This window comes from Solea solea, chromosome 16 (genome assembly GCF_958295425.1).
Source record: "Solea solea chromosome 16, fSolSol10.1, whole genome shotgun sequence".
Lineage (NCBI taxonomy): Eukaryota > Metazoa > Chordata > Actinopteri > Pleuronectiformes > Soleidae > Solea > Solea solea.
The window spans coordinates 25,092,306-25,114,116 of record NC_081149.1 but is presented as its reverse complement, the minus strand read 5'-3'; the positions used below and the strand labels follow the sequence as shown (position 1 = coordinate 25,114,116).

The following is a 21,811-nucleotide window of genomic DNA, read 5'->3' as shown; positions in this document are numbered from 1 at the left end:
CAACATGCTAACAAACACAACAACACGCTAACAAACACAACAACATGCTAACAAACACAACAACATGCTAACAAACACAACACGCTAACAAACACAACAACAACAAGCTAACAAAAACAACACGCTAACAAACACAGGTAAGCAGTGGATTTTCAACACTGTGTCAAACATGATGTGCAATTAACTGACACTAAATAACCAACAAATACTAAACACACAAAAACACTGCACTAGTTTGGTTAATTTGATATTTTCAAAGCATTCATTCAGATTGACCTCAGTGACACAAAGTGACCACACGAGGCAGCAGCGCACGTGCAGCTCCTGTGTCCTCGTCAACTAAAATCACTGATTTTCTCTATGAGGTTTGGTGTGGGAGAGTGAGTGGTTTACAAACGTCTGACTCACACACACACACACACACACACACACTGACAGGACAGTTTCATTAACATGATTCTTTAATGATAATCTACATGTTTTTGATCAGTGGAAAAATCCAGGCTGAGAAAGGACTGTGGAGTTTTGGGTGATGGGGCGGAGTCCAGTGGGTGTGTCGTTCCCTGGCTTGTGATTGGCCAGTTTACTCGTAGATCCAGGGCTGAGCGCAGGGTGAGTAAGAGACGAACTCCTCGGCCTTGAACCACAGGCCGACCTCAGTCTTAGCGTTTTCCACAGTGTCACTGCCGTGGATGATGTTCCTGAGAGGAGGAGGAGCAACCGCTGCGCTCAGCAACATGTATATATATACATATACATATACATGTATATAACTAACTAAGTGCTTTATACACGGACTGCGTTTACTCACCTGCCGATGTCGATGCACAGGTCTCCACGGATGCTGCCGGGCTTAGAGTCAGCGGGGTTTGTCTCACCCAGCATCATCCTGACCAACTTCACGATGTTCTTCCCCTCCCACACCTGACACACACACACACACACACACACACACACACACACCAACATTTTCAAGTTCAAAAAGATTTGACCGGATCGGTTAGCTTTGTTACAGACAGACAGAGAGACCGTTACCATGGCGAAGACGGGTCCAGAGGACATGTACTTGCAGAGTCCAGCGTAGAAAGGCATGTCCTTCAGGTCCAGGTAGTGTTTCTTCATGTGGTCTTCAGAGGCCTAAACAAAGTCCACACATTCACAAGAATTCAAACGTTCATAAAGATGAAAGATTGTTGTTGTTTTTCTTGATACAAGCACATGTTGTCATGGTTACCTGCATGAACTTGGCAGCGACCAATCTGAAGCCTCTGTGCTCGAAGCGCTTCATGATCTCACCACAGAGTCCTCTCTGGACGCCATCAGGCTTCACAGCGATGAAGGTTCTCTCCATGTCTGCTGAGCAGAGACACACGTTTAATCAACCAACTAACTAATCAACCAAGCAACCGACTAATCAACAAACCAACCAATTAATAATTAACCAACCAACCAACAAATTAACTAAATAACCAATCAACCGACCAACCAACCAATTGATTACCCCACCAACCAACTAACCAATTAACCAAACAACAAATAATCCCTGCAAAGTCACAAATATGATAAATGAATTAAATCTCTCTTTAGTTTCTTTAGAGAGAAAATCAGTGATTTAGCTGCTGCTCCTCTGCTGCCTCGTGTGGTCACTTTGTGTCACTGACGTCAATCTGAACTAATGATTTCAAACATTGAAGAGACAAAATAAGACACTGTGTGTGTGTGTGTATGTGTGTGCAGGTATTACTAATGTTGTGGGGACCGAAACCTGTTCACACAGTCACATTGTGGGGACTTGTCTTCCTTATGGGGACAAAAAGCAAGTCCCCATAACGTCAATGACTACATTTTAAGGTGAAGATGTGTTTTAAGGTTAGGTTAAGATTAGGATTAGGAGTAGGATTAGGCCAGTAGTAACTGTGGTTAAGGTTAGAGTAAGTCTCCAGGGAATGAAGTCAATGCAATGTCCCCTCAAGTCATGAATGTCGAACATGTGTGTGTGTGTGTGAGTGTGAGTGGTTTCCAAAGTTCAGTTTAACAGTGAGATAAAGACGTGGTCATGTGACCTGGAGATCAGGGACTTAAACTGTGAGCTGAAAAAAGTGAGGGAACTGTGACACACACACACACACACACACACACGCGCGCACACACACACACAGCTGTCAGAGCAGGAGGACACACGGACATGTGGGAAAACCTCAGGACGGCACAAAACAACACCAAAACCTGGTCCTAATGAAGCAGAAACCTCGTTCCTGGTTAAAGTGAGGATTATGTGTGTGTGTGTGTGTGTGTGTGTGTGTGTCTACCTTGGTTGTGGGATGAACTTGTGGAGACGAGTGTCCGGCAGCAGGGTCAGCGATCACCGAGGACGAAGGACTGTGGAGGACCTCTATTTAAAGACCTCACTGTGTGTGTGTGTGTGTGTGGGGGGGGGGGGGTTGCGGCCCGTGTGTGTGTGTCTCAGTGATTGACAGATCTGCTTGTGTGTGTGTGTGTGTATCTCGTGTCGTGAACAGGATCCGTCTTCTCTCCGCTTTCCAAAAACTAATCATCGCACATCAATCATTTCACACATTTTTATAAAAGCGAAGACCATGAAAGTTCAGGTTCTGACACACAGAGCGCCCCCTGCTGCTGAGAACCAGACCAGCCTGAGACTCTGTGGAAATCAACATTTTACTCTCCCACACCAAACCTCAGAGAAAACCAGTGATTTTAACATCACACACACACACACGCACGCACACACACGCACACACACACGCACACACACACACGCGCGCGCACACACACACACGCTGACACCGCTGCCTCCATCACTAAATTCAAATGTCTTATTTTGTCAATTCTGCATTTGAAATATTTAATTTAGCCTTAAATCAGCGACACAAAGTGTGCGTGTGTGTGTGCGTACGTGGGTGTGTGTGTGTGCGTGTGTACGGGGGTGTGTGTGTGAGTCATAACCATTGTTATAAGTCCTGATATAAAGACAGTTCAGTGCTGAGCCACGTGTTTGACACCAATGTCACCGAGTTCAGTGTAAGATGAAACTGAGACACGCCGCTCACACACATGTGCACACTGACATGACGTGAAGGACACACACGTCTATTTCTGCTCAGTGTGTGTGTGTGTGTGTCACGTCAGCAGTGCTAAGGTTAGCTTCACTTCATCAGCTCTGTCACTGATACATCAGCTGTCCGTGGGTCAGATCACGGAGGTCACGGAGGTCACGGAGGTCAAAGGGTCAAACACATTCGACACCATGACTGCAAACAAGTGAGAAGTTATAATCAAACGTTTAGAATCTACAACAAAATCACCTGCACTTCACTTTTTGGCCAGCAGGGCACAGCCGTCACATGACGGTGCAGCTCTGTGTTGTTTGTTTCTACAAGTCACTGAAGTTGGTTTGTGAGCAGAGAAGAGGAGAAACACAAGGGGGCGCCAAACTCACGTCCTTGTACAGCACAGTCTGTGAATCACTCACTCTCCCACACCAAAGTCCAGACTAAACAACACATTTCAACTTGATGAGTTCACATTTTTAACCGTTTGTATTAGACACTAATACTCAGGCGGCCATTTTGTGTTTGTGTCTTAAACACAAAATGGCCGCCAACAGAGAAACAGGGAAAAGACGTGTGAAATAAAACCTGCGTCAGTTTAAGTCCACGATGTTTGAAACCACACACACACACACACACAGAGACACGCACGCACACAGACAGACACACACACGCACACACACACACACACACACACACACAGACACGCACGCACACAGACAGACACACACAGACACACACTCACACACACACAGGAGTTGTGGATCCTGTTGAACGTCTTATTTTGTCACTTCAGTGTCCGATTGTTCGGATCGACCTCAGTGACACAAAGTGACCACACGAGGCAGCAGAGGAGCAGCAGCTAAAATCTCTGGTTTTCTCTGTGAGGTTTAGTGTGAGAGAGAAAACTTCAGATAAAGTTGAAGAAGTGTTGATAAGTGTCTCTTTATGCAGCTGTTATATAAGGACTGAAATTAGATCAAAGCGCACACACACGCGCACACACACACACACACACACACACACACGCACACACACACACACACACACACACTGCTGTTGTCATGCAAAGTCACGCTCTTGTGTTTAATCTGAAACTCCTTCACCCTTCCCCCAAATTTGACTAAATATAAACCGTCTCCTAATCAGGGATGGAAAGTCGCTGCTGCGGCCGCGGCCGCTGCCACAGCCTCGGTCGTCCTCTCGGGGGAGATGCGGGTCCAGGTTTCAGTCCTGAGGGGGAGCCGCGGGTTCACTATCGGCTGAAATCCAAACCGTGCTTACGCACACGGCGGAGACTTTATCCTGCTCTGAGTTTGCAGAAGCAGCTGAAACACAAACAGCTGTGAATCAAAAACACATGTTTAAAGTCACACAGTGGGGCTCTGCTCCAGGGTTCCCCCTACAGGTGGTAAACGGTACTGTTTGTCACAACCGTCGTAAAAATAAATGTCAGGTAACGTGACGATTTATACGGGACTTTTTTTTATATCGAACACACGTTCAATGGACTATTCAACAAAAAGAAAGAGAAAAACCCTCTTTATCTTTGACCAGTTTGACCCATTAAAACATCTTCTGACCTGTATGACAGTTTATTTTAGCAGTTGTATCATTTATATTTCCCCTTTGTCACAATTCAACTTGATTTAATTTGTGTTTTTTTGACAAATAAACCGATATAAAGCAATATAAACTAATATAAACTGATATAAACCGATACAAACCTGGTTTAAATGGATTTTCAAACCTGTTTTAACCCTAACCCTAACCCTCAAACCAGCAGCTGAGGAGAAAAGAAAAGAAAAGAAGGAGGCGTGTTTTTGTCGTCCATAACCTTTTATTTCAGAGTGTGTGGTGACAGCAGAGGGAGCAGAGGTCTGAACCTAACCCTGAACCTAACCCTGAACCAAACCCTGAACCAAACACCGAACTAAACCCTGATCCAAACCCTGAACCAAATCCTGATCGCTGCTTCTGTCAATAAACTTTTTTTTCTATTTCTGTACTTCATGTTTTTTTGAGGGGAAAAAAACACAATTTTATGGAAGAAAAAAAAAGAAAAATGTTAAAAAAAAATGTAAATGTAAGACATTATTACATTTTAGAATTCTACATAAAAATAAACATTGGATTAAAAGTTTAAATCCTGAAAGAAAATAAGAATTATTATTATTATATATTATTCAGAACTAAAGAGTCACTCGTCGATTAAAACTTACTTGTGTAAAATTTATCCCACGTTTTATTTACAAAACTACAAATTGTTTCTTAAAAACAACGTTTCCTTGTAAAACTTTTCTTATTTGGAACGTTCTTTTGAATTTTTTGTGTTCTTGTAAAAATGATTCGACTAAAGATCTTTGATTTTATTTCAAACTTCTTATAAAAACTTTTACTGTAACTGTTTTTGTAAAAATCCTAAAGTTTTCTTTACTGCAGCAACATGACACCAACACCCCAGGCCCCGCCCCCCGGACCAGACCTCTGCTCCAATCAGGCGTCGCGTGTGACGTAAACAGAGACGACGATGACTCATAAACAACCATGTCTGTACAAAATCAAAGAGAAACAAAAGTCCGAGCTTTAGATAAAAACAACAGAAGTGACTACGATCGTCAAATTCATCGGCATTTCTTTCTCTTTCAGGTCTACAAATAAAAATCAAATATTTCTCTTAAACTCTCTCTCTCTCTCTCCGCTCATACATAAAATAGAGTCTTCCATAATTAATATTTGCGTATTTACAAAGTCGGAATATTTACACATTTATGTTAGCGTGTTTTTGTTCGGGCGACGCCACGCACGACCTCGACCCAAGAGGCCGCCGCCTCCTGAAATCGCGGATCCCTGCAGAATTACATGACTCGCAAACTCTTCCGTTCCCGTTTTAGTTCCCGTCCCGACATTTTGTCAGAGATTCACAACAGATCGAGTTCAGGAGGCAGAACCGCGGCGGGATCAACAATTAAAAAAAAACAACCCTCAAACAAACCCAGGAAGTGGTCCTGAGAGCCAGCGGCTGACGAGTGATGATGTCATCTTCACTGGGTTTCCGACCAATCGGCTGCGATCGTCTCCACTCCACGAGAACTGACTCGTCGGAGGCGGAGCTCGGTCGGCGCGAACAAACAAACATCGCACAGCGTTTGCGTTTATCGCAGATTAAAGTTCATTCTCGTTGTCGTGTTTATGATTGATTTATGATCGTTTCACGCGAGTGACTGAAGAATGCCGTCCATCTGGTGCCACAAGGGGGCGCTGCATCTTTCCAGTCACATTTATAATTCGTATTTTTCTCTGAAAAGTTTTCAGACCACGATGTGAGGACTTTTTATTATCGCATTAAAATCACAATTATTTTGTCTGCAAGCAACTCAACGCTCCGCCCCCTTAAACTCCGTAACTCAAGCATCTGAGATTAAAATACATTTTTATTTATATTTATGGCTCCAACAATTTTTCGGTCTTGATCATTTTTTCACTTAATTCCACGCAAAAAAAACAAAAAACCAGACAACAATCGTTAAATCCAGTTTTTTTTGAGGACTTTAAAACTTCTGCACCGTTAATTTCTCTGGAATTCTGTCAGAAATTCTTGAAGTTTCGAGCGACAGCCGCACTTCCTGCTGCAGACAGGAAGCCCAAGTTATCGAGGGTTTTTAAATCTCGACACTTCAGACGATAAAGATTTTTGTGAATATGTTTAATAAAACATGCATAAATGTTAGCATTAAATGCGTCGCATTTAGATGACTCCGCCCCCTTCAACTTCGTAACTAAAGCAGCAGAGTTTCCGTGAGATGATTTCTTTTTTAGTTCTCGCAATAATACTGAAAATATTGCTCCAACTATTATCGGTCGTGATCGTTTGGGAATAACGTAAGAATTTTCACATCGTTCCACGCAAACAAACAAACCGCTAATAATAACAGCACCCGTTTAATACAGTTTTTTGGGGATTTGAACTTCGTGACCGTTTGTTCCCGGGAATTCTGGCAGAAATTTCTTAAGTTCCAAGCAACAGCCAGACTTCCTGTCCGCATCTTCGTAAAGAAACTTATGGGAAAGCGCTCTGAGTATGGTCATTGGTCTGTGACGTCACGAGTGGGCGTGGTCACACATGAAACGATTTAGTGCATCCAAGCGGTCGTGCTCGTCCCGAAGGCTCCACCTACTGGACGTCAGAGGTTTTACACGGATGTGATGAAGGTTGTGGACGGATGAGCGGCTCGGAGCGTCTGCACACAGGATGTTATTATGATTCAGATTTAAATCATAATCATAATAATAATCAAACACATTTTTACAAACGTGACGTTGCTCTGAACAGTTGGAAATGTTGGAAATGTCTGATCATCAGAGAAAGTTGAGGTTTCACTTCACTGATTTTAACCACTTTAACAAAAGACTGGGTTTAAGTCTGCGATCTCTACGTCTCATGATCACGTCTTTATCTCACTGTGAGACAGACTTTACGACAGGAAACTGAAGTTTGGAAACCACTCACTCTCCCACACCAAACCCCAGAGAGAAAAGCAGTGATTTTAGCTGCTGGTCCTCTGCTGCCTCGTGTGGTCACTGTGTCAATCTGAATGTGAGTTTTCAAATAAGACATTTGAACTTTGTGACGGAGGCGAGGCAGCAGTGTGTGTGTGTGTGTGTGTGTGTGTCACGTTAAAATCATGGATTTTCTCTCCAGTTTCCTGTTGGAAAAGTGTGTCTCACAGTGAGATTAAGACGTGATCATGTGACGTAGAGAACGCAGAATCAAACTGACGTAAAAACCCTCAACTCTTCATTTCTTCCGTTTCCATTTTACATCATTAACATTCATCACATCTGTGTTTAGACGAGAAAAATGAAAAACAGAGGAAACCTCTTCAGAGCATTCAAACAAATCGAATCATAATGAACTTATTTAGAACAAACAGAATCTAAAATCAACAACAACAATGAGCACTCGACCTTTAACCCTCACGCAACCTCAGTGAAGTGTTTATTATTATGATTATTATTGGTTTTAATGCAAACGGCATCAAATCTTGCAGTTCCCTTCTTCACCTCAAGTACAAAAAAAATGCCAATTGTCCTGGTATTCCAGCAGGTGGCAGTGTCGAGTGAAAGTGAAAACGTCCTTATTTGGTTTGTTTATGATCAGATTATTGTTGATGTTGAAGAGAAACTTTGTTTAATCGCAGTTTTCTGGACGGGACATTTTTGGCTCTTGAGGTGCCGAGAAGGTAGGTTTTTTTTTTTTTTATTAAAGTAGGTTTTTCTTTTTTTATATTTTTTTTATACATTTGAAAAACTAGCTGAAATGCAAAAAACCCCCAAAAAACCCAGGGAAAATATTACTAAAAATAGTAGTAAATATTATTTTAGGGGTTGCAAGAGGGGAAATGGCGCGAATGAGACATGAAGATGGTGTGAGGTGGAACTGGACTCACACACACACACACACACTTTATATATATATATATATATAAATTTCTGATATTATAGTAAATATTAGTGAAGCGAGATCATCTGTACAAACGAAGAACCGACACGAGTCAAACTGAAATCGAGTAAACAAAACCTCTGTGTGTCTCTGACCCTGAGGTTTGGCAAAAAAGTGCTTGATTGACGCGCGACGTCAAGCGACCGTCGCCGTCACTTCCTGTCGCTCCGTTATTGCCTCGGAGATTCCACCCGCTGGGCGGACCAATGAGAGGGCGGCGACGCCACGACGCGTCCGGTCTCTCCGGCTTCACGTCACAAACGTTTGCCCTCTGCTCTGAAGTCAGCCGATCAGCGTTCACGCTCTTAAAGGGGCCGCGCCCCCGTCGCGTAACAAAAACGGCGACGTGGTCCTTTAATGGGAACGCGACAGGAATACTGATCGTAAAACATCGCGAAGACGATCGTTCCTCACAAACACAGACAGAAAACTCAGGTGTTTGGTAGAAAACCAGCATCTACAGTCATGTGACTACAGTCCCTGAACGCACCATGAAGTGTCCGCCTGTCCGTCACAGACGCGTCCGTGGACGTCCTGTGTTAAAAAAAAAAAAAGGGCAGCTGATAAAAGTTAATCCAAGGTCAGAGGTCAGCTGGACAGTGAGGTCAATGACAGAGGTGTGAGCGCCCCCTCCTGACGTCTGTAAACCACTCATCAGTGATTTAAGCTGCTGGTCCTCTGCTGCCTCGTGTGGTCACTTTGTGTCACTGAAGTCACATTTGAAGTTAGTGATGGAGGCAGCAGTGCATCAACAGCTCCTGTGTGTGTGTGTGAGTGAGTGACGTTACAATCACTGATTTTCTCTCTTTGGTGTGGGAGAGTGAGCGCTTTACAGACGTCAGAGATAAAGACGTGACATCGACATCGTAATCTCAATGTGACGCAGATTTTGTTCGTATACGAGTCTTTTCCTCACTGAGCTTCTGTGTCTCAGGCTGGTTCTCAGCAGCAGGGGGCGCTCACAGAACACGTCAGGTTCTAGTGGACCAGGACCGTCGTGGTCTCCTGTTGGAGTTGGATCAGCTGTGGATGGAGGGATGAGGAGAAACGAGTGGAAGGACAGAAAATTCAATAAAAACCTGACGAGGGGGGAACGATGTGGAGATTTTTGTCCGTTTTGCTGACGTCGGCGGTCGAGGAAGAAGACTCGGTCTTTACAGGTCCAGTGTGAGACTCCGCCTCCCTGCCCCCCCGCCCCCCCGTCCTCTGCTTACGTGTCTTTGGACTCCAGTTTGCAGGACATGTCAAACAGGAGGTTCTGGTTGTCGATGACCTGCAGCTGACGGACGTAGGCCTTCGTCTGCAGGTGGGAGGGGGACGTCTCCGTATCCATGGCTACCAGAAAACACACAGAGGCGTAGTGTGTCAGCAGCACCACCAGAGGGAGACGACAGTCCAGATAGTGTGTGTGTGTGTGTGTGTGTGTGTGTTACCGAGCTGGCTGCTCCTGTAGCGTCTGATGATCCTCACCATGTCTGCCACTTTGTGCTGCAGATGAAGGAGGAAGACGAGTGAGGACATCGTCTCTCACACACACACACACACACACACACACACACACACACACAGACAGACACACGCACACACACACACACACAGGAGCTGTTGATCCACTGCTGCCTCCATCTCTAACTTCAAATGTCTTATTTTGTCAATCTTTATTTAGATTGACCTCAGTGACACAAAGTGACCACACGGGGCAGCAGAGGACCAGCAGCTAAAACCATCCGTCATCATGTTTCTCACCATTTTCTCAAAGTTGACGAGTTCACCGTGGAACGTTTTGCAGCTCTCGTGAAGAAACGTCAAATCTGACAGAGACAACACAACGTTTACAGTGTGTGTGTGTGTGTGAGTGCGTGTCTGTGTGTGCGTGTGTGTCTGTGTGTCTGTGTGTGTGTGTGTGAGTGCGTGTCTGTGTGTGTCTGTGTGTCTGTGTGTCTGTGTGTGTCTGTGTGCGTGTCTGTGTGTGTGAGTGTGTGTCTGTGTGTGTGAGTGCGTGTCTGTGTGTGAGTGTCTGTGTGCGTGTGTGTGTGTAGGTCTGTGTGTCTGTGCGTGTGTGTGTCTGTGTGCGTCTGAGTGCGTGTGTGTCTGTGTGTGTGTGTGTGTGTGAGTGCGTGTCTGTGTGTGTGTACATGTGTGCGTGTGTGTCTGTGTGTGTGTGTCTGTCTGTGTGTGTAGGTCTGTGTGTCTGTGTGTGTGTGCATGTGTTTGGTGTCTGTGTGCGTCTGAGTGCGTGTGTGTCTGTGTGTGTCTGTGTGCGTCTGAGTGCGTGTGTGTCTGTGTGTGTGTGTGTGTGTGAGTGCGTGTCTGTGTGTGTGTACATGTGTGCGTGTGTGTCTGTGTGTGTGTGTCTGTGTCTGAGTGTGTGTCTGTGTGTGTAGGTCTGTGTGTCTGTGTGTGTGTGCATGTGTTTGGTGTCTGTGTGCGTGTGTGTCTGTGTGTTTGTGTGTGTGTTTGCGTGCGTGTGTGTCTGTGTGCGTGTGTGTGTGTCTGTGTGCGTGTGTGTATCTGTGTGTGTCTGTGTGCGTGTGTGTCTGTGTGCGTGTGTGTGTATCTGTGTGTGTGTCTGTGTGTGTGTGTGTGTGTGTGTGTATCTGTGTGTGTCTGTGTGCGTGTGTGTGTATCTGTGTGTGTGTCTGTGTGTGTGTGTGTATCTGTGTGTGTCTGTGTGCGTGTGTGTCTGTGTGCGTGTGTGTGTATCTGTGTGCGTGTCTGTGTGCGTGTGTGTCTGTGTGCGTGCGTGTGTGTCTGTGTGCGTGCGTGTGTGTCTGTGTGCGTGTGTGTATCTGTGTGTGTCTGTGTGCGTGTGTGTCTGTGTGCGTGTGTGTGTATCTGTGTGCGTGTCTGTGTGCGTGTGTGTCTGTGTGCGTGCGTGTGTGTCTGTGTGCGTGTGTGTATCTGTGTGTGTCTGTGTGCGTGTGTGTCTGTGTGTGTCTGTGTGCGTGTGTACCTTTGAGCAGCAGAGGTGTGAAGGGGATCAGTGGAGGTCTGAGGGTGGTGATCAGGTCTCTGTAGGACTTGTGGTTTCTGGAAGGATCCTGTTAGACAACAACGTCACTTCACTTTGACACTCACATATGTGTTTATATAATTTATACATACACACACACACACACACACATATATATATATATATATATATATATAAAACTAAATGCTTTTCATCCAAGTACCACCAGAGGGAGCTCACGCACCATAGTTTGAGAACCACAGGGGTCAAAGCTATTCGCTGCACATTTTGCCATAAATGACACGAGGAATTTAATGATCTTATTTATTTATTTATTCATTTATTTCAACAGCAGAAAAAACAGGAAATATAATAATATTATGTATAATAAAAAAAATGTGACTCACTGCAACGCTTTCAAACTGCTGAAACTGTTTCCTGAACTTCCCAGGAAGTCCCTGAACACACACACACACAAAATCACTGTCAGTGTGTGTCAGTGTGTGTCAGTGTGTGTCAGTGTGTGTCAGTGTGTGGTCAGGTGACTGGCGTACCTCCCAGGTGAGTCGCAGTCGGCTGATGGCAGGATTATCAAGGCCCAGGATCACAGCGAGGAACGACAGCAGGTCCTGTTGTTGTTTACACCTGTAACACAAAAACTTCTCAGAATTACGACGACTCGCAGGTGTGCGTCGCAGGTGTGCGTCGCAGGTGTGCGTCGCAGATATTTGTCGCGATGGGACTCACAGAGCTGCGATCTTGATGAACTTGCGCAGCAGCTGCATTCTCTTCGGCAGTGACTGACACTGCAGGATCTCCGTGGCGACCCAGTGCTGAACCTCGCTGCAGCGCTGCAGTACCAGCTCCAGGTTCAGGGGGCGCCAGCGCGACTGCTCTCCATGGAAAACGTAACATACAAACTCCACCTTCAGGAGACAAACAGAATTGCAATTGTGTTACTTTGAAATTGTTGTGATTATTTGATGATTTTCAGCATCTGACCTCGTGCACGCAGCTGAAGAGCTCCCAGTCAAACGCCACCAGCTGATTGGCTACTTCCTCCGCTGACATGTCGTGGAGTTTGCTGTCTCCTGGTGTCCAGTGGATTTCCTCAGGGAGAGGAAGCTGTGGGTGATGACATCATCAGGACGTCAGTGTCAATGCTCAGAAGAACCTTTATATAAAGCTTTAGTCTGAGAAGTCAACCCTGAAACTGTCAATATCTATACAGACTGACTGCCAAATAATGAGCTAGTCTCTATATCCATCAACAGACTGATTGCCAAATAATGAGCTAGTCTCTATATCCATCAACAGACTGATTGCCAAATAATGAGCTAGTCTCTATATCCACCAACAGACTGATTGCCAAATAATGAGCCAGTCTCTATATCCACCAACAGACTGACTGCCAAATAATGAGCTAGTCTCTATATCCACCAACAGACTGACTGCCAAATAATGAGCTAGTGTCTATGTCCACCAACAGAGTGACTGCCAAATAATGAACTAGTCTCTATATCCACCAACAGACTGACTGCCAAATAATGAGCTAGTCCCTACATCCACCAACAGACTGACTGCTAAATAATGAGCTGCTCTAATAATCCTGAAAACACTAAAACATACTAATAATAGTTTTTTCTTAATAACTGAAACTAGTTTGTCATTTTTCAGTTTCTTAAATATGAATACTCCAGGCCACCGTAGAACACAGCTAAAGAAGAGCAAATACGGAGACTCCAGGCCTCTGGGGGGCAATGTAGTGCATGAACAGGTTCCTCACCAGTGAGTCCAGCTCTGAGGGTTCACAGGTGAACAGGTGAGTGTTGACTCCCAGTGTGGTGAACACGGCCTCGTCACTGGGACGAAACACGGCTTTTTCTGCACAACAAAACATCACAGATCAGTGTGTGTGTGTGTGTGTGTGTGTGTGTGTGTGTGTGTGTGTGTGTGTGTGTGTGTGTGTGTGCGTGTGTGTGTGTGTGTGAGTGTCCTGACCTCCTGATGATGTCACTGCCACCAGGACCAGGTTTCCAGGAAGAACCGGTTGATCTTCACTGTACTGGAGTTTCTCTCGGACCAGAGCCAGAATTTCACCGACTCGACATGAGAGACGACTCCTGATGGTGACATAGGAATGATCCGGAGTGTAGACTCTGCAGAAGACTGGAGACAACCAAAAACAGTGTTACACGTGTGTGTGTGTGTGTGTGTGTGTGTGTGTGTGTGTGTGCATGTGCGTGCACGTGTGTGTGTCGTACTTTCGTCGGAGCCCCTGAACGCCTCTCTGGGCTGCAGACACGCATCGATGCGTCTGAAGTGTCTGAACAGAGGACGGACCTGTTTCTTCTTACTCTCCTTCTCCTCATCAGAGCTGGAACACACACACACACACACACATCAGACTAAAACACTTGACTTTATCACTCTACGTGTGTGTGTGTGTTTGTGAGAGAGTGTGTGTGTGTGTGTGAGTGTGTCTTACGGGTGGTGTAAGATCTCCGTCCACCGCTGCAGCTTCAGAACGTCTTCAACAAGTTCAGGATAACGAGTCAAGTCCTGGAGAGCACGCAGGTACAGCTCCTACACACACACACACACACACACGCCATTATACTGTTGTTTGTTATGGAATGTGTGCGTGTGCGTGTGCGTGTGCGCTACCTTGGGGAAGCTGTTGCTGCGCTCGCCCTCCTCCTGCAGCAGTTCTCTGTACGTGTCCAGGTACCTGAACGCCACGCTCAGCACCGCCTGTTTCCTCTCCGCTGCGTCCATCCCTCCGTCTGTCCCTCCCTCCGTCTCTCCTCGCCCTCTCCTCCCTCCCTCCCTTCCCTCTGTCTCCACGGAGAATCTGAGTGGTGGTTAAGGACGGTTACTATGACGACGTGAGGACATGATGTGGAAATAAAATACAGTTTGTGATAAACGTGTGAAGTCCTGTGTCTCACACATGCACTGATTCTCTCTATGAGTGCAGTACCTGCAGCAGCCTGAAGGGGGCTGTGTGTGTGTGTGTGTGTGTGTGTGTGTGCGTGCGTGTGTAGGATACTGTTGCAGCAGAATTTGCTGGAACCTGTCAGACGTCAGGAAGATGGGATGTGTTAACATGAAGTCGTCCAGCAGCGTTTCTATGGAAACACAAACACACGGAAATGAGTCAACATCAAAGAAATACGTGAACAAATGAACGTAAAAACATAACATACAACACAAAAACAGATATTATCACGATACTTAAGTCACCAGACGATATTATCACGATACTTAAGTCACCAGACGATATTATCACGATACTTAAGTCACCAGACGATATTATCACGATTCGTAAGTCACCAGACGATATTATCACGATACTCAAGTCACCAGACGATATTATCACGATTCGTAAGTCACCAGACGATATTATCACGATTCGTAAGTCACCAGACGATATTATCACGATACTTAAGTCACCAGACGATATTATCACGATTCGTAAGTCACCAGACGATATTATCACGATACTTAAGTCACCAGACGATATTATCACGATACTTAAGTCACCAGACGATATTATCACGATACTTAAGTCACCAGATGATATTATCACGATTCGTAAGTCACCAGACGATATTATCACGATTCGTAAGTCACCAGATGATATTATCACGATACTTAAGTCACCAGACGATATTATGATATTATCACGATTCGTAAGTCACCAGACGATATTATCACGATACTTAAGTCACCAGACAATATTATCACGATACTTAAGTCACCAGACGATATTATCACGATTCGTAAGTCACCAGACGATATTATCACGATTCGTAAGTCACCAGACGATATTATAACGATACTTAAATCACCAGACGATATTATCACGATTCGTTAGTCACCAGACGATATTATGATATTATCATGATTCGTAAGTCACCAGATGATATTATCACGATACTTAAGTCACCAGACGATATTATCACGATTCGTTAGTCACCAGACGATATTATGATATTATCACGATACTTAAGTCACCAGACGATATTATCACGATTCGTTAGTCACCAGATGATATTATGATATTATCACGATACTTAAGTCACCAGACGATATTATCACGATTCGTAAGTCACCAGATGATATTATGATATTATCACGATACTTAAATCACCAGAGGATATTATCACGATACGATATTATGATATCAAGTATAAGTAAGTAAGAGCTTCAGGTAAGCCAAACTATGAAGTGCTCTTCATAAGTGCGATGTACAAGTTTTTTTTGGGTTTTTTTTCTCGCCGTCTTCTTAGTCGAGGTAGAGTCGGAAGAAATGTGTTTTTAGTCGGTGGCGGAAGATGTGGAGGCTTTCCGCTGTCCTGTAAGTATCGTGCTAATATCATCATATTGTCTTGTGATATCATAATATCGCAAAATCTTGTCATTCCTGGAGCTCATGATTTATCTGATTGTTTTAAAACGTTTCCTCTCTGCGATTTTTCCTCTCTGCGATTTTTCTGAACCAAACGACGAGAAAATAATCGACAGATTATGAAAACAAGTTTTCACGAGAATTCCCAGGACCTTTGATTTTCTCTGCAGGGAAGGAAGAGGAGGAAGAAGAAGAAGAAGAAGAAGAGATGAAGTGAAAGAGCTTCCCACTCGTTCACCTTCCTCTCCTCCTCCTCCTCTTCTCCACACTGCAGGTTTCCCTCATAGAGAGAAGCTCTGTTCCCATAGCAACCAGCTTTCAACAAGACATGTGGAGAGGAGGAGGAGTGGGAGGAAAAAAAACACTCAGACTTAAATTAGACGAATCACACGGAGCTGTAACGTGAAAAAGATCTGAGGAGAAGAGGAGGAAGACGAAGAGGAGAGAGAAGAAGAGAGAGAGAAGAAGAGTGGTGTGCTGTTGATAACAGATCACAAATATTAAAGTCAGAAATCAAGGTCCTCACAACATCTGTGAAAACCCACGCACCGACGCACACACACACACTGAGGACATTCACAGACGTTAAGCATTCCCTGACCTTTAACCTAAACCCTAAAACCAGGTCTTAGCTCCGAGACAAAGTCCTCAGTGAAGAACGCTCGGTCCTCACAAAGACACAAATACAAGAACACACACACGTATACAATTTAAAACTGGTGAAGTGAGTGTGAGGAAATGTTTACCTGAGCACCTGCCTGTCCCAACACGCCAGCTACTGCGTGTGTGTGTGTGTGTGTACGTGTGTGTACGTGTGTGTACGTGTGTGTACGTGTGTGTTATGTAAGAAGCTGACACTGGTTTGTTCCACATTTATGAAACTATCAGGAAATGTACGGTCCTCTCTTTTACCTGCACACATGCACACGCACACGCACACACACACACACACACACACACGCACGCACGCACACACACACACACACACACACTGGGCGGGACATTTTTACGGCGAGGTGTTAAAGGCACAGTTCAGTATATTTGTGTGTGTGTGTGTGTGTGTTTGTATGGTTGTTTGAGCGACTGAGACGTGGTCGGTCCTCTGCTGCCTCGTGTGGTCACTTTGTGTCACTGAGTCTAAATGAAATGTTTCAAATGCCGAAAAGACAAAATAAGACATTTGAACTTGGTGATGGAGGCAGCAGTGTGTGTGTGTGTGTGTGTGTGTGTGTGTGTGATGAGGTTTGGTGTGGGAGAGTGTGTGCGTCTGTTTCCATTTACAAATCAGTAAACATGTTTCATTTAAAGAGCAGTAGTTTTTTGTTTTTTTATCTAATTGTGAGGCTGTTTTCTCTGTTACTTTATGGTTGAAGGTTATTATGGAATTATCCATAATAATAATAACAATAATAATGATAAACCCTGCACCTTTAAATGAGGCATTTGTAAAGAGTTAAATGTGAGTTGACAGACGTCACAGATCTTGTTGTGAAGCGGCCGCTCCGGTTCTGTCGCGTGTTTCACATCTGCGGACAGACTGGACACACTGGTTTGTCTCGTCGTCCTCGTGGACTTTTCTGTCCTCTCACAGCTCAGAGACGTCGTGTCTCTGCACTTCATGTTATGATTGTGATAAACGTTACAAATGTTCCTAAAAACACTTTAGAAATATATATTTCATATCAGATCCAAACCGCTCTCCCACACACACACACACACACACACACACATGTTCGACATTCATGACTTGAGGGGACATTGCATTGACTTACATTCATTTGTTGGAGACTTACTCTAACCTTAACCACAATTACTACTGGCCTAATCCTAATCCTAACCCTAACCCTAACCTCAACCTAACCATGAAACATATCTTCACCTTAAAATGTAGTAATTTACGTTATGGGGACTTGCTTTTTGTCCCCACAAGGAGGACAAGTCCCCATAATGTGACTGTGTAAACAGGTTTTGGTCCCCACAACATTAGTAATACCTGGTACACACATACACACACACACACACACACACACACACACACACACACACACGCGCGCACACACACACACGCGCACACACACACACACGCGCACACACACACACACAGCTGCCTCCATCACTAAGTTCAAATGTCTGATTTTATAAAATCAGCTTTTAAAATATTTAATTTAGACTAAACTCAGTGACACAGTGACCACACGAGGCAGCAGAGGACCAGCAGCTAAAATCACTGCTTTTCTCAGTGGGCTTTGGTGTGGGAGAGTGAGTGGTTTACAGACGTCTGTAACAGTGAGATAAAGACGTGATCATGTGACGTAGATTTTATGAGACTAGTCGTTTGTGTCTTGCGTCGCAGGACAGTGAGCGACAGACGCAAACTAAAGCCATCATCACAGACCTTTGGACTCACGGCTCGAGAAATCTAAGATTCACATGAAGTCATAAAGAAGCCGGTCTGGTTTAAACTTCCTGTTCTCAAGAAGAGACAGTGAGGACAGACAGCGTTCAGGGGGCGCTCACGAGCAGCATCTAAAAACAAGTGGAAGACTGTTGCAGTCGTCTTTTCTACTTTCTGTCATTTTTGTGTCAGATATTTGTTTCCTCTGTAATTGTTGATCAGTTATGTAACAAAAACATCGACATCAAAGTGTCACAGAGGAAATGAAACACGGAAGAATCCACATTTAAGACGTTTTTTTGGATTTTCAGCGTCACATGGTTAAAGAAAGTGTGTGTGTGTGTGTGTGTGTGAGAGAACCAGTGGTTACATAATCACTGCCGTCCTCTCACACAAACACAGCCTGCTTATTACAGCTGAAGTGGGTGTGCATGCGTTTACATATGTGCTCCTGCAGGAATGTGTGTGTGTGTGAGTAAATTTAAAACACACCACAGAACTGTAGATTTGGGACTGGAAATAAGATTTATTTTCATCATTCATTCATCGATGACTCGTTTGGGTCATAAAACGTCACAAACGTGGAAATGATGATGTTTCTCAAATGTTTTGTTTTCAAAATATTCACATTTAAGAAGCTGAAAAATCACAGTTTTAAAAAACACTCAAACGGATAAAATAGATTTTTTATGAATTGACGCGTCAGTCAAGTTCTGACATTTACGAAGTTCCTTGAACGCATCTCGTTCTTCTCAAAAACGCAGTTAATATTCAAACAGAATTGATCCTCATCAGCACCTGTAGACCCTCGGTTCGGAGGATTTTTTCATACAGAACCTCCTCCACCTGCTGTGTGATTGGGCGGGGGTGGTGGTGGTGGGCGGAGCAACAGCACCAAAACATAAACATCAAAGAAACAGGCAGCGTTCTTACCTGTGCAGTGTCCGGAGCATTTTCCCGCCACGCTGTCCAGCATGGTGAGGGTCAGACTGTCCGGTGTGTCAGGGTGAAGAGGCGTGGCTCCTCCTCCTCCTCCTCCGCCACCTCCGCCACCTCCTCCACTACTCTCTGTGATCAGACTCGCCTCAGAGCTCTGCTCGTCACTCGACAGAGATGGACTGCGGACGTCTCCTCCTCCTGAACCAGAGCTGTTAGCGCTGCCCGGCACCGAGACCGGACCGGGCGGCCAGCAGGGGGCGTCCTCGCTGTCGGGGCTGCAGGAGGACGAAGGTGTGTTTGTTATGTCAAAAAATGTTGGTTTATGTAAAAACTAAACCAACTACTGAGTCTAATGTCAGGATTAAACCGGAGATTAAACGTGGGAACATGCATTTTTAAATTTAGGATTTAACCCGAGATTAAACATGGGAAATATGAATTTTTAAATTTGGGATTAAACCCGAGATTAAACATGGGAACATGCATTTTTAAATTTGGGATTAAACCTGAGATTAAACATGGGAAATATGAATGTTTAAATTCGGGATTAAACCCGAGATTAAACATGGGAACGTGCATTATTAAATTTGGGATTAAACCTGAGATTAAACATGGGAAAATTGAATTTTTAAATTCGGGATTAAACCCGAGATTAAACATGGGAACATGTATTTTTAAATTTGGGATTAAACCTGAGATTAAACATGGGAAATATGAATTTTTAAATTCGGGATTAAACCCGAGATTAAACATGGGAACATGCATTTTTAAATTTGGGACTAAAACTAAAAATAGGTCCTGAAAAAACTTCAGGATTAAACCCGGGAACATGTGTTTTTAATTAAAGGATTTAAACTGAGATTAAACGTGGGAACATGATTTTACAGAATAAAGTATTTCTATTCTATTCTTACATTGGTGATTAAACCCGGGAACATGCGTTTCCACACACTCACCTGAAGACCTCCCGGGTCTGACCACTATCGGGTGACGTCTCTCTAAAGAACGGAACGACCCGGGACAGACTGGCTCTCCGGCGGGACGCTCCGGTTCCCCCGCTGGCCTTGTCCGTCACGCCGCCCACGAAGCCCCCGGCCCGGGTCAGAGCTGTGGTCTGCTTCTTCAGGAACTTCTCCAGAGGTTTCATCCCCGCCGGCATGGTGGGCCGCAGGAGGGAGAGGAGGGGGGAGACTGATGCTGTGGAGGAGGAGGAGGTGTGATGAAGATGCAATGGGACAGTGAGGAGGAGGTGAAGAAGGAGGCAGGTGCTGCCTACATCATACGGCCCCTGCAGGTCGGGGTGAGCAGGTGTGACGCTCCGAGGCTCCGCGAGGTTTCTCCGGAACAACGAGCCGATTTTAACCCATTGGAGGAGGAAGAAGAGGAGGAGGTGGAGGAAGAGGAGGTGGAGGAGAATCTCTGTGTCCGTCTCCTTGTCTTCTTTTCTCCGCAGCTCCGCGGGTTCACCGCGTCCTCCTCCGCTGCTCTCTGCTCACTCTGCGGCCGCCGCGTAAACACACCGAGCTCCGGCACGGAGCGTCGGAAAAACCCGAAGACCACGAAGCCGAAGGAGGCAGCTGCTGCTCCGGCCTGAGTCCGTGCAGCTCCCCGGTGGTTTCTGCGGGACACGGCGGGGCCCGCGCTGCTGGTTTGTCCGCGTTGAACGATGGCGATGGCGGCGGCGGCGGCGGCTCGACGTTAGCGGGAGCTTCAGCGTCCGCACACACCTGAGGAGGGGGGGGGGGGGGTTGGAGGAGGAGGAACCCGCCCCGCGCGGTGCGTTTAAGGACTGTGGGATTTTTCAGCTGCAGCAGGAGGAGCTGTTTTTTTTTTTTAGGTCAGATACTGCAGTCTGCCTCACCCTCCTCACCCTCCTCACCCACACACACACACAAACTCGCTCTCTCTCTCTCGTGCACGCTCTGATCTACTGCAGTTGCGCGCTCGCGACAAAACAGGCACGTCGGGACGCGCGCATTCATATTCACACTCCTGTAAAACTGTTGTCAGTGAAAAAAACACAGAAGACGTTCATATTTGAACAATAATATCAACACAGATTAAGATTACAACCAGTTTCACAGTATGACGTATTATTCATTTACACTGGAAAAAAAGTAACAGTGTTGAATCCTTAAGTAAGATTTAAGGATTCAGTATGAGATTATTATTAAACCCCAGAACATGATTTTTTTAACGTCAGGATTAAACCAGAGTTTGAACCCGGGAACATGAACTGTCATATTCTCCTCCTGTGTGTATGATGATGTCACAGAATGCAGCCAGATGTTTGTATTTTTATAATCTGAAAAGTTTCAGAAAGGACTTTTTGACGAGATGAAGACGCTCCTTGTCTCCACCTGCCCTGCTCTGCTGCTGTATACACACAAACGCTCCCTGTAACCGAACAAACACAAGTTATGTACTGCAACTTAAAGGAATTAAGACATTTTTATGTCCTTCACTGACGACACATTAGTTTCAGAGTCATTGATCAGTTTTTGACAAACATCTTTATTTTTGTCCACAAATTATT

At 44.9% G+C, this 21,811-nt stretch overlaps 2 protein-coding genes across 3 annotated transcripts; both read right to left on the bottom strand.

The window, feature by feature from the left end:
- Positions 1 to 443: 443 nt before the first annotated feature.
- On the bottom strand, positions 444 to 2,417 carry LOC131475792 (nucleoside diphosphate kinase B-like). 2 transcript variants are annotated; one of them, XM_058654123.1, is made up of 5 exons: positions 2,310 to 2,417; positions 1,235 to 1,353; positions 1,036 to 1,137; positions 812 to 924; positions 444 to 701 (listed from the first exon to the last, which is right to left on the bottom strand). In XM_058654123.1, the coding sequence occupies exons 2-5, from the start codon at positions 1,349 to 1,351 to the stop codon at positions 584 to 586; spliced, it is 450 nt and encodes a 149-aa protein (XP_058510106.1). In that variant the 5' UTR covers positions 1,352 to 1,353; positions 2,310 to 2,417; the 3' UTR covers positions 444 to 583. The 2 variants fall into 2 exon arrangements, with proteins under 2 accessions (XP_058510106.1, XP_058510107.1); XM_058654124.1 differs by having other exon boundaries at positions 1,235 to 1,356; positions 2,310 to 2,405.
- A 2,474-nt stretch (positions 2,418 to 4,891) lies between these two features.
- On the bottom strand, positions 4,892 to 20,642 carry rapgefl1 (Rap guanine nucleotide exchange factor (GEF)-like 1). The gene is made up of 18 exons (XM_058654039.1): positions 20,552 to 20,642; positions 20,232 to 20,472; positions 19,270 to 19,550; positions 14,580 to 14,658; positions 14,195 to 14,381; positions 14,016 to 14,113; positions 13,792 to 13,904; positions 13,529 to 13,696; positions 13,314 to 13,411; positions 12,530 to 12,652; positions 12,275 to 12,453; positions 12,082 to 12,172; positions 11,935 to 11,985; positions 11,528 to 11,615; positions 10,321 to 10,385; positions 10,008 to 10,062; positions 9,789 to 9,909; positions 4,892 to 7,312 (listed from the first exon to the last, which is right to left on the bottom strand). Exons 2-18 carry the CDS (start codon positions 20,432 to 20,434, stop codon positions 7,246 to 7,248), a joined length of 2,067 nt encoding a protein of 688 aa, XP_058510022.1. The 5' UTR covers positions 20,435 to 20,472; positions 20,552 to 20,642; the 3' UTR covers positions 4,892 to 7,245.
- Between the last annotated feature and the right edge of the window lie 1,169 nt (positions 20,643 to 21,811).